Source organism: Mchenga conophoros, linkage group LG5, assembly GCF_057382185.1.
Source record: "Mchenga conophoros isolate Kocher_MC1m ecotype Shallow Benthic linkage group LG5, M_conophoros_male_GT1.1, whole genome shotgun sequence".
NCBI classification, from domain to species: domain Eukaryota; kingdom Metazoa; phylum Chordata; class Actinopteri; order Cichliformes; family Cichlidae; genus Mchenga; species Mchenga conophoros.
In genome coordinates, this window is record NC_140530.1 from 25,586,860 (window position 1) to 25,599,931 (window position 13,072).

The window sequence follows — 13,072 nt, forward strand, 5'->3', positions numbered from 1 at the left end:
GCACATATGGTTTCACCTTTAGTGTGGGTTGTTTACATTTGCGGTTGAAGCGCCACCTGGTGATCAGCAGTGTGCACACCAAATTCAAATTCAAATTCAAATTCAAATTTTATTTGTCACGTACACAGTCATACACAGTACGATATGTAGTGAAATGCTTGGACAACTGCTTGTGACCTAAAGAAAACAAAAAAGGAAAGGCTATGAATAAGATAGGAAATAAATATGAAAAATTAAAAAGGGTAAATTTAACTAGGAAGGAATAAAATATAAATTAAGGTTAAAAATGAAATAACTGTACAACACAAATTAGAATGAAGGGTAAATTTAACTGGGAAGAATAAGATAAAATATATAAATTAAAGTTGAAAATAAAATAACTGTACAACAAAATACACAATACACAATATAGAACTATATAAGAATGTATGAAGAAATATAAATATAAATATAAATAATTACAAATAATTAACAGTGTTATTTCATGCTCAGTACGGTGGCCCCTAGAGACAAAGCACGTACAAAATACATGTATGGTTGGTTAACAGCATTATGGCAATGATAGGATTGCCAGCTGAAGATGAACTGATATTGAATCTATCATTGTTTTATTTCAAATTCATTTGCAGCAATGAAAAAATTTGTCATTTTGGGGCGTTAAAACATTTTTTAAAATGAGGGAAGGACAGAAGTAGAAGACTTTAGGCATGTTTACAAACCTGTGTGGTGCATATTTTCTAAGCATGTGCTGTATGAAGGCCTGTTGCCTATTATATTGGACTTTTGTGGATGCAATATTATCATTATTTATGTAGCGAGATAAAAAGTGAAACACAGAATAGATGCAGAGCTATATCAATGTGGCTACAAAGCTCTGCTGAGACCATTCAGATCTATCACTGCAGTTAAACACACAAATGTTGAAGCAGCAAGGTTTAAATACAGATCTGGAGCGCCCTCCAGAGGGCAAATCTTTAAATGTACCTCTACCAGTATATACAATAAGAAAAGTGACACTGTTTTTCCAGAAAAAGGGAAAAAATAAAAGTTATTTGTGAAATATTGAGTTCCAGCATTGTGGGGGGGAAACAACGCGGGTGCTGTATATGATGGGGAATGTAAATACTCAAGGTTTATATTTACCTGAAAACTGCCATAAATGTACAGCTCTTATTACTTATTTGTCACAGTATCTCACACACAGTGAAGTAGCCCAACTATATTTTGCGCTATTACCTCATTTAAATTATAATAATGTGTATTTACAGCAATAACCAGTTAAATTATAGCAACGGTCCCTGCATCATTCTGGGAAATTACCAACAATCAAACAATCCCCTATGAGCAAGCACTTTGAGACAGTGGGAAGGAAAAACTTCCTTTTATCAGGAAAGAAATTCCAGGCTCATGGGTCATGGTTAGCCGTCTGCGCCGTCTGTGAACAGCTGGGGGCTGAGGGGAAAATGAAAAGAAGAAAGAGAAAAGAAAAAAGGAAAAAAGAGCACAAGGCGACAGGACAAAAGACAGAGTAAGGAAGCGAGTATAAAAAATTTAATGACATGCTGCAGTGATATATAAACACAGACAAAAGCAGCATGCAGAGAAGTGCTCAGCGCATCACATAAAGTCCTGCATGAGTTTGAACCTTTATAACTAAGGGATGCTACAGGGATGTTTCATTCTTAATTATAAGCTTTATGAAAAATGAACGTTTTCCTAATCTTAAATGTAGAGAGGGCGTCGGTCTCTCTTATCCAAACTGAGAGCTGGTTCCATAGAAGAAGGCCCTGAAGGCTGAAACCTCTGCCTCCATTGCCCGGTACTCTATTAGGCGATGATATTACTAGGTCTTTAAGATATGATGGGCCGGATTATACAAGAGGCAAAAAATGTTAAATTCAATTCTGGGTTTAACAGGGAGCCAATGAAGAGATGCCAGTGTTGAAGAAAAATGATCTCTCCTTCTTCCCCATGTTAGTACTTGTTATAGTATTTTTTGACTAATAGGATGATTTCCAGGGAACTTTCAGAAAAAAACAGATACTAAAGAATTACAATTGTCCAGCCTAGAAGTAATGAATGAATGAACTAGGTTTTGGCATCACTGCAAGACAGGATGTTTCTAATTTTAGATATATTGCACAAAAATGAATATACACGTAAAATATTAACACAAAGACTGTCAGTTAAATCGCTATGTTACACACCATGTAATAACACTATTTAACACAATATTTGTCCATGTCTATTAAGGGTTATATCCTGACTGCCTTAAAGGCAGAAAAATTACTTATTTTTTTTACTTTACTTTACTTTACTTTAGTGATAAGAACAATAGTATCTACAAATTTAACTAAAATTAATTATTTTTATGAACGGATCAAAGCAAAAAGCAGCTTGATGGAAATTGTGTTTTTTGTTTGTTTTTTTTAAATGGAACTGCTCATGATCCAAACGATTGCACACACAGGACCTGTCAAACATGGCAGTGGTACTTTTATGGTTCATGTGCACTGGAGTTTACCAGTGGTTTCATTGCTGATAATGAACTGAGGAGGTACACAAGAGGGTGTCTGTGTCTTACACTTAGTCATACATCAACATTCCAGCATTCAGTGGGGTACCAATATGTGAACATTTTTTAGTAGGGTATGTTATTATCAGTGAAGCTTGAATAAAATATAAGATGATACATCCAATAATCCAGAATCCTGAGGCAAAAACAAGGAGAAAGCAGTGATTACAGCACCATGTTATCTGAAAACAGTAGCCCAGTGGTGGCTCGCAGCAAGAAGGTTCTGGGTTTGAACCAAATCGGCTGGATTTGGCCTGTTCTCCACGTGCCTGTATGGGTTTCTTCCAGGTAGTCAAGCTTCATACAATCCGAACACTTGCACATTTGGTGATTCTAAATTGTGTGTAGGTGTATATTTTGATTGTTGCTCACACAGTTTTATCCTTGTTATGGCAACCTTTCCATAATGCACCCTGGTTCTCACTTTACTCAGTATAAAAGCTGTGGGCATGCACTGTCTTGGATTACAACCTGTTGTTCCAGTTTTCCCTTAGTTTCAGGTATTCAAGGAGTGCAGGTGTGTTCTGTTTTATCAGCTAAATAGAAGGCGCATTGTGAAGTGGTGTTACCTAACACCTCCAAAAATTTTGTCGCTTTTTCTTTTTACATGTTTGACACATCTATATTTTTTTTTTATTATTTATCATGTATGTTTGGAGTAAGTATGTCCTCACTCTAATATTTAACATAGTAGAATTTATAAATGAAGTCAGAATACAAGAAAAGAAACCAAATGTAAAATTTAAGAATTGTTACCACCAAAACTTTTATGTTTTTCCTCTTTTTCCTTCATCTTGAGCTTACTGAGCACAGTAAATAATACAACACGCTGAAACAGCTACACAAAGGTACTATAAATGTACAACAAACAGTTCAAACTACATTTTCAGTTTAACAATGAAACATTAAAAAAATCTGTTATCTTCTACAGAGAAAAAGGTCTTTTACTGAGACATATCTGATTGATGATCGGTTCCAGTGATCGATCAGTGTTGCTTGAGAGGCTGTTTTTCAGCCTTAAGCAGTGTTTCCAGCTTTTTTTCCCCCACAGGTACCCTAAATAAAAAGACAGGGCAGCTTGAAATGATAAGTCCAGGGCAGAGTTTCAGAAGATCATTATGTTTACTCAGAGAGTCTCCCTCATCTGGTTTTGGTAGCTGGACACTGACCAGATGATGTTTAGAGTTGTTTGCCTAATGGACTTAGAATATAACTGTATGTGACATGTATTCTTCGCTGCTGTAGTTGTACTTTTAACCTTTTTTTTTTGTTCAGTTTAAATAATATATGATCCCTGTATTTGTTCATCTCTATCATCTGGACTTTTTGTCTTGCGCAGTGTGTGCAAGTCTGTGAAAGTTTGAAATGCTTCATAGTTTGATGCTTTCTTTGATGTTGCAGAAGGCAAGTCCTTTGCTGGCGTGCACAGAAGCTTCAGTCTCTGGGTGGCAAAAGAGAAGCGTAGTTTTTGATTATTCTGCTGAATGATCATATCATTATATTTGTAACATTATGTAACTGCCATCAAGGGCAAGGTTTAAGGCTCAAAATCAATAAAAGGTACACTGCAGTTTCACTGGGGTTTGTATTTCACTGTGACCACAAATGACCTTACTTCCACAAGGTATACACTTTAATTTAAACAGTTAAGAGAGAAACAGGAACTCCTGACCTCAAATTCCTCATGTTACCCTAAATACAATTTACAGTGAGCTGCCTAAGATGCATCCAGTGGAAGGATCAGAAGCTGTTTTTAGACTTTTAAGATTTTCTGACCATTCAAACTCACCTTTTTTTTTTGGATTTACCTGTCTCAGTGTTCCTGGAGTAATGCACACAGCATACAACATCCACAAAGGAACCATGAGTGTTGAGGAGAGTGTAAACAATCCTCCAATAGCGTATCCCCACCAGGGATATTCATAGGTGTTGTTGAATTTGAGTGGGGTATATTTGATCAGGGAGAAGAGAAATGTGCACTGAAAACATAAGACAGGAGCAGGTATAAACTAAAAGCCTGATTTGTATTCAAGAAGAGAAAATTCATATTCATGGGGGATTAATTTTGACATTATATGATGTAAAACAAACACTTGTAAATAAGATTTAAAATTATATTCATTCAAATTTACAGCCTTTGCTTTTGTAGTGCCATTTGTTTCCAAACACTCCTGTCAGTCATGTCAAAACTTTAGGTACAGGTAACTGTGATTATATCCAATGTCTATGTATGCTTTTCTCTCTGGTCTATTTGATATAAATTGGTTTTAACTAGACATAATTTTATAACTACTTAAAACATACATGTATTTTTGATCCATCCGCAGCGGAATTTAATTTTTTTTCAAAGCTTTTTATTAAATCAACTGAAGTCACATTAGACATGTACACAAAATAATATTTCACCAATTGTGTGAAGCTAAAAATTGACTTCTTCTGTCACATTTATGCTGTCACAGTGGAAAATACTCCTCTGAAATAAGGTCAACATTTCAAATTTGAGGTCAGTGTACAGCATGTGCAAGTAATGTCAATGAGCCCAAACAGTAGGCTTTTAATGGATCTGAGAGTTGATATCCTTAATATGTTCATTTACAGTACAGCAGCCCTACTCACATCTTGTTTAAACTCTATAAGTTAGCTTAAATAGAGGGTGGCCTGAAAGAGAGAGGCTCCAAAATGGTTTGTTTCAGAAAAAGTAGTAAGGGGCTGTATTAGGAAGCAGTAAATCCTAAAACAAAAGTTTATTTTGAACTGTGAATCATGCAAAGCTACTCCAGAGTAGCCCAAAACTAAACTATGGCACTAAAACTAAACTATGGAGCATAAAAGATCCACTTTATAAATGCATTAAATGTCTTTGAGTTGCTATGCAGTGTCAAAGTGGAATTGTTTTCCATCTGGTTAAGACATAGACTAGTCTTAGAATAGAAGATTCTGACAGGTTTCACGTACACTCACTTAACAGCATTTCACAACATTTCTAATACTTACAGTACAGATCGCTGGTGTGAAGTACTGCCAACAGTATTTCATAAAAGGCCATGGTCGATATCCAATCATGTCCTTTGTATTGTCGTACTGACGATCTCCACCTACAGAAAAAAAAACATTGTTAACTATTTGGTTGTTTTCTCACACACACAAACATAATACCATATATATAATGCCAAAAAATGATTTTGGTGATCTGGACAGAGTGTTTTCAGCGATAATGCTATGTCCAGATAAACAGAATCAACTTTTAGAGATTTCATTACCGGGATGGAGCATGGATCAAGACATATGTATAATGGAGGTTCTGTATTGTGCTTCACTTTCATTTTACAGAAGTTAAAATGAAAGTGAAGCCAAGATTTGAATTTAATACATGGGTTTGATACATCCAAAAGTTGCAAATTTTACCCAAGTGGCAACCTGTAGAACTGCTGTTCTTTGAGGCGAGCTCAGAAAGCGAGTCAGTCCCCATAGACCCAAATGTTAAAATATCCAGTTTTACACCAGAATTTTGATATTTCTAGCTAATTTTAACTATCATAAAACCTCTACAGGAAGTGATCTTTTTCTCTGCTATTTAAGTTCTATGATGACTTAAGAAAAAAATTCATAACTCTAGTGTATAAATAAAAATGTGGCTATTTTGTGATACGTGGCTGTCATTTTTTTTTTTTCTTACTTAAAGTATTCAAATTATTTATTAATAGTAAATTAATGAAGCACCTTCCAATCAAGCTGGCTATATAGTGTTGGGGTAACCTGATAAATTTCCCAGTTTTACCCTTTCTGCAAACTCCGATCGCATCTGTTTGAAAAGCTAACATGGTGACAGCCAAATTGGCAGATTTGAGGTTTTTAGATGATAGTACACATGCCAATGAATGACTTTACAGTGTTTGGTCCATTTTTTAAATACACTGAATGATTTGACCAAGTTAAAACTGCTACTTACCATAGACCCATCCTATGCAGACAGACTGAAGAATAGCAAAAAGTAGGAGGGTCATCCCACTGCAGGCATAGTAGTCAAACAGCTGGAAAATATAAAGGCCGCCCTACAAATATATAGAAACAAAATATATGACTGCATCTATAACTATAGATTCACCATACTAAATCCATATTCTGAGAACATAGTCCATATAAAAGCAGAGCAAAACATGAGCAGGTGTATCATTCTTGTGAATTCAGCCCTTAACTTAAAAATTCTTCTGTTCAATGAGATTAAAATAGTGCGTGCTAAGTTTAGTTAATCTACTGTATTTCCCTCTGTATTTCTCACTTGTGAATTCCTTATGTTTTTATAGTTGAAAATATTACAAGGTTCATTTTTAAATTGATTTATTTTTTTAAATTCCATTTTTAAATGATCAAGAAAATCTGAAAACACTCACCTCTGTCACCATCAGAAGGCCTACAAGGAAGCTTCCGACATTAATTCCAAGAAGAAGGAGTTTACGGTGACAGTTGTTTTGAAAAAAGGAAGGATACATGTCCGAGATTGTTGTGACCAGTGCCTCTTGATATACAAACTGCGGTGATGGGAGAGATTATTTCGTATTACCACAAAGGAAACAACTCTAAGATGTACATGACAAATAGATTGGTATTACCTCACTATCTAATCCCAGAAAGATGACCATGATGAAGAAGAAAATCGCCCAGAGCTGAGGAACCGGCATTAAAGCCACAGCACGAGGATAAGCAATAAATGCCAATCCAGGTCCTGCAAAAATGGAAGCAAAATATAGTCGTTTTCTCAGACAGCTCTTAACAGTATCACTCTGGGTTTCCATCCATACCTGATTCTGCTACCATCGATATATCCAAGCCTTGTTCTTTTGCCATGAAACCAAGCACAGAGAAAATGGCAAAACCAGCTACAAAACTGGTTAAACTGTTTAACAGGCACAGGTAAACACAGTCTCTGTAGGTGAAATTTTTCAAAGGTGAGAAAACAAGCAAATTACAGTAATTACAAAAGTAAAGGAAGAATTCCTACAAACCTGTAGCAGTTGTTGTTGTACTTGTTGTAGCTTCCCAATGAGGTCAGAACCCCCGTGCAAACTCCATAGGAGTAGAAAATTTGGCTGCCCGCATCCATCCATACCTGAGGGATTTAAAGTCATTTTGATTGGTAAATATGTAAGTGTACAAAAAAGTGCATTTACATCATACTAACTGCTTCTAGTAGTAAAAGTTCAATAATATGCCAAGTTATCAAAAAACTGATTTACTAAAAGTATTTGCAAAACAACACAGATGTTCCTGATCCTTGAATTTACTGGAATCTGTTGCTCATTTAAATTATTTCTTGAAAATTAAGAACAATTACATATATTCTCTACTGACTGAGAATAGGATTGGCACACGCATTCTTTTCAGGTCATATGGTAATCTTCAAACTCATTACCACTGAAATAAAAAATAAATAAAAACTATGATGCTGTGTAAAGGCTGGATAAAAACTAAACCATGCCATTGGTGAGTACAGGGCTGTGCACAGTAAGTGCAAAAACATCATATTCTGTGGTGAAACATGTTTACCAACATTTCGACCCCCCCCCCCCTTTTTTTTCTTTAACTACATGCTATTGTTAAATGCAAAAGATGTGCAATGCAATTAAATGCAATGTGACATGCATTATAGGAAAAAAGCGAATACTTCTTCAGTACTAGAGAATTTAGCACCTCAGGATCAGTGAGACGGGATGGGTCTGGGTAGAGGTAGAACATAATTCCATCTTTGGCTCCAGGTAATGTGAGGCCACGAACCAGCAACACCACCAGCATCACAAATGGAAATGTGGCGGTGAAATACACCACCTTCAATACAAGCAACTGTCAGTATATGTTTTTAAAAAAAAAACGACTTAGATGCTTCATAGAAGAGTTTGAATGAAATGAAAAATTAGTATATAAAGTTTGTTCTGCACCTTTCCTGTGGTCTTCACTCCATTCCAGATACAGAAATAGCACAAAACCCAGGCAAGAAGAAGACAAAGGGCCAGGTCCCAACGGACATTCCCAATGTTATCTATTCCATCAGACAGGCCCAAGATTCTCCTCCTGTTACAAAGTTTATACAGAAGTTTATATATAAGCTTTCATATATGAAAACCTTATTAGCCTTATGGTATGGTCCATATTACCATACTTACTCCCAGAATTCAACAACTGAAGACACACTCTTTCCATTTGGGTCCACAGGAAATGTTTGATTGTGACTATGTTCAAAACAGCCATCTTGCATGAAAAATTAAGCAGGCTTGTGAAATGCGAATAACACATGCATGATGCAATTATGTGAAATGAATACAAAATAAAATCTTAGTACTTGTGTTCCAACTGTTGTGACAGCTTGCCCATGGAAGCTCAGCCCTGAACGATGAAAACAGGTAGAGAAACGCCCAAGCCAGTATGATGATGTAATACATACCAGTGTACAAAACAACCACTTGGCTTCCGTAACCTAAACCTATTAAGAAATAGTGCGATGAACAATATCAGTTTTTATTTGATTCTAAGCTCCCTTCAAGCTTAGACTTTAAAAGTTCATCTGTATTTAAAAAAAAAAATCATCTGTACAAATATATAAAAATACAATAAAGTTGCACTATGGCTTTTTATTTAGGTCACATACACAACAACAACTTTGATGTCCTTACATTTGTTGTAATGTAATTTTTACGTTTGTATTAGGTTTGTACTTTCTACTCCATTATATTTCAATCCATCCATCAAACAATGTTCTTAACTGCTTATCCAAGGTTTTCCCAGCTGGCATAAAGCTAGAAGCTGGGTACGCCCTGGTCACCAGTCTGCCTGCCTTTCAGAGATTCATAAACATATGAAATATACTATCCCTAGGGTTTACATTTAGTGATGCTGAGGCTAACATGACATGTCACAAAGTTTATCTCAGACCCATTTTCTTGACAATGCACTCAAATGGTCTTTACAATCATCGGGTCTCTATCCAATAAAGTACATTTGAGATGTCTGATGTTATCAAGTCAAAATGGATCACTGAGGAATGTTTCCAGCACCTTGGTGAATCTATGCCATGAATAATTAAAGCCGGTCTGAAGGTGAAAGGGTGATAAATCCTGTTCTAACAAGATCTAATTAAAATAATAAAGAAAAAAATCACAAAAAAAAAAACTACCTTCAAAGAGTGGACAGATTTTTCTCCAACATGTTATTCCACCCTGACTGGTGTACTGACCCAAAGATGTCTCCAAGAAGAAGAGTGGGATGCCACAAGTGAACAAAAATAAAACATAAGGAATGAAGAAAACCCCTTAAAAACAAATAAATATCAGTAATTATTGATAACATCTAAGAAATGTGTATACACCATATTGCTCAATGTGTGCAATTAGTATTGTTTTTGTTTTTTCCATGCTGAATTCAATCTTTATCTTTGGCAATAAAGGCTACATGACATTTGTTTTCAAGATGGACATAACAACAACAATGTACCTCCTCCGTTTTTGTAGCAAAGGTATGGAAACCTCCAGACATTCCCCAGCCCAATAATGTGCCCAGCTACTGCCAGGATGAACTCCAGCTTGTTGGCCCACTGCTCTCTCTCTGGAGCTTTGGGCTGGGTATGTCCCAGTCTGTTCCCAGGGTTCATCACGTTCATTTTCACAGTGGATTTCTGTTTTTGGTCCATTTCAGCCCTTTAACAATTAAGTTTGTGTATCTCAATATCTTCTAAAATAAACAAAATACATAGAATGTCAACATCCAGTATACTCACTGAAACTCAGTGCTGTTTAAAGAAGGCCAAAAGAAAAAACTCACCTTACACCTTAGGATACAAAATAAGAGTCATGTGAATGGAAAATGCCGCTGATTTTGTCACTAATTTTCTGTCCAGTTCTTGTTATCTCTCAGCTTTTTCTCCCTTTTCTCCATCCTTAAGAATGGCTTCTTGACATGCACCCTTCCACTGAGACCATTTCTGATGAGGCTTCAGTGATCAGTAAATGGATGAATAGAAAGGCCAGATGCACCTCTTAGGTCCTATGTCAGGTCTTTGCTAGAATTTTCCTATTTCTTAAGGGCATGACTCTCAGATATTAATTGTCAGCCAAAGATATTTTTTTTAGGTCTGCCATTTCTTGTTTTGTCCTGAACCTGTTTCCCCCCATTTTTTAAGGACACAATAAACAGATTTGCCAAGTTTTTAACTAAAAGCTCTGTTGGTGTGAAAATACTGTGTTATCTTTGATATGTTTCACAGATTAGACTAAAGAAATTGTGTGTGTGTGTGTGTGTGTGTGTGTGTGTGTGTGTGTGTGTGTGTGTGTGTGTGTGTGTGTGTGTGTGTGTGTGTGTGTTTCTGTGACTTAGTAACAAATTGCCTTAAGAAATTTTGCATTTTGTTTTAAAATCATTTCTTTGCTGTCTGGTATGTGTAGAAAAATCACTGGTACATCCAGTTAGATGCCTTTTTATGCTTCAATAGGTTCATGTTAAGTGGTTTAAAAACATTGCTGTGAAAATGACCTGGACTGAAAATGAGTGAAAAAGCAGCCATTGTCCAAAGAAAAACTTTGAAAGACCCTCAGAAAACCTGGTGAACTGTTGTTTAGGACTATTTTTAAAATGAATCTTGAACTAAAAAATTAGTGAAAATAAATGTAGTTGTTTCAGCTGGACATCGTGGCTTTATCCTGGTCATCTTAGTGTTGGCATAACCTTAGGAATCATGTTAACATATATACAAAGATACCGGAGTTACCAAGCAATGATCTTATTCCAAAAGTATAATATTTAACAACTTACAGCATCTTGATTATAGCAGGTAACGTGAAAACACATATAATTTCCAATTTACTATTTAGAACAGCCCCAGTTTAGAGAATGCATGCATTGTATGCCTGCTCACTTTATTCTTCCTATTCTTATAATCTGTACTGAGCAACAACACAAGTACCTGACTATTTTTTACAAAGATATAACTTACTTTTTTATTCTTCCTTCCAGTTCAGTATCTTTTCTTCTAACTAATGGTATTGCAATAAACAAATTGCAATGTATAGACGTAAAACATAGAAACAAGCTTAGTGGCATCATTTAACCAATTGTAAGAGTTTTACCAACACTTTAAACAAAAGGAAAATGTAAACCAACATACCTTGAGCAGCTCAGGCTGTTTCCCCTTTAAAAGCCGTCTTCTGAAATAAAACACCTGCTTCTTTCTAGAAAGTATCTTTGGTAAAATGAGTTTCTGTGAGGAGTGGCTATAGAGACTAACGCAGTCTTTTCTTTGGAACCAGTAGAGAACACTCACACACACAGACACACACACAGACACACAGGCGTAGTTTAGAGTTGGTTTATGTTTTGTGTGTTGGTCAAGATAAAGTCACTTTTTTGGGGGGAGGGGGTTATCTTTTTATAACAAGGTAACATGCAGAACATCTGTTTCCCTCTTGTTGTTTTGTGAAATAAATTTGAAACATTCGTTTTTTATAATGATTAGTTAATCATAAATCAACAATGAATCTATTTTTTTTTTTTGCACAGGTGCTAAAGGTGTTGCTACATTATGGAATGTATTGTTAGTGATTTCACAGAAAACCAACCTTCAGCTCAGTTCGAAGGCTGCACGTGGCAGGTTTTTTCCCCCTCCTTTCTCTCACGTGACCTTTCGTAACAAGAGGACTAAAAAGAAGATATCATGTCTCAGAAAATAAACATCAGAGGAGTTGTTTTCTCATCATAAATGTTGGTCTCAAATATAGTTATCTATGTAACTATGTGCGTACCTAAGATTCAGGTGAATAGCTGAATATTTGTTCATTGTTAGGTGTGAAAAATGTTGCTTGCATATCAGTCAGAATAGTTTGCATTTAAAGTCTCATATACGAAATGCAAAGCATTGCAGGAATTTTCAAATTAGATGACAGTTTGGTTCTTCCTGAAATGGATCCACGGTTTTGTGTGGCTTTTCAGTTCCTGGGTTTACTGTATTAACTAACTAACTTCAGATTAAGTTACAAAATTGCAAGGTCTAATGCTACATTCTTTCTAGTGAAAACAGTGCTTGGCGTCTGTAGTATGACCAAAAGTATTGCAGCCATGTGCAATGAATTTGTGATCTTCCCTTTGAAGCGGTTGGTTAAAAGACCAGGACAGTGTCAATAATTATCTTCAAAGTGAGTATATTGGAACCAAATAGTGCCAAATATTGGAACACTTACAATCAGCTGCCAAAAGCAAAAAATGTAATGCAGTCTGGACAATCAGATAATTCCTAGTTGCAAGGAAGATGTCATCTTTTTGCTCTAATGTGGCTGAGCCATAAGTCTGCTTGTGTCCTGCACTTGAGTCTAACCACCACAAGCGATCTGTGACCATGGCAAAGGGGCAATTTTAATCCTCCATGCTCTCCCTGCTCACTGAGAGATGCTTTATCTAAACAGGACACATGTGAAAATCCCATACAAAATTAATCTTAAGTTCAGTTGAGGGTATTCACAC

General features: G+C 35.9%; 1 protein-coding gene across 1 annotated transcript; it reads right to left on the bottom strand.

The window, feature by feature from the left end:
* Nucleotides 1–3,355: 3,355 nt before the first annotated feature.
* LOC146574672 (sodium- and chloride-dependent GABA transporter 2-like) lies at nucleotides 3,356–10,597 on the bottom strand. Its single transcript, XM_085274540.1, has 14 exons — nucleotides 10,058–10,597; nucleotides 9,741–9,875; nucleotides 8,910–9,050; nucleotides 8,734–8,818; nucleotides 8,509–8,641; nucleotides 8,264–8,398; nucleotides 7,579–7,682; nucleotides 7,375–7,499; nucleotides 7,186–7,298; nucleotides 6,967–7,104; nucleotides 6,525–6,627; nucleotides 5,570–5,670; nucleotides 4,384–4,554; nucleotides 3,356–4,016 (listed from the first exon to the last, which is right to left on the bottom strand). The coding sequence occupies exons 1-14, from the start codon at nucleotides 10,251–10,253 to the stop codon at nucleotides 3,852–3,854; spliced, it is 1,845 nt and encodes a 614-aa protein (XP_085130666.1). The 5' UTR covers nucleotides 10,254–10,597; the 3' UTR covers nucleotides 3,356–3,851.
* Nucleotides 10,598–13,072: the final 2,475 nt, after the last annotated feature.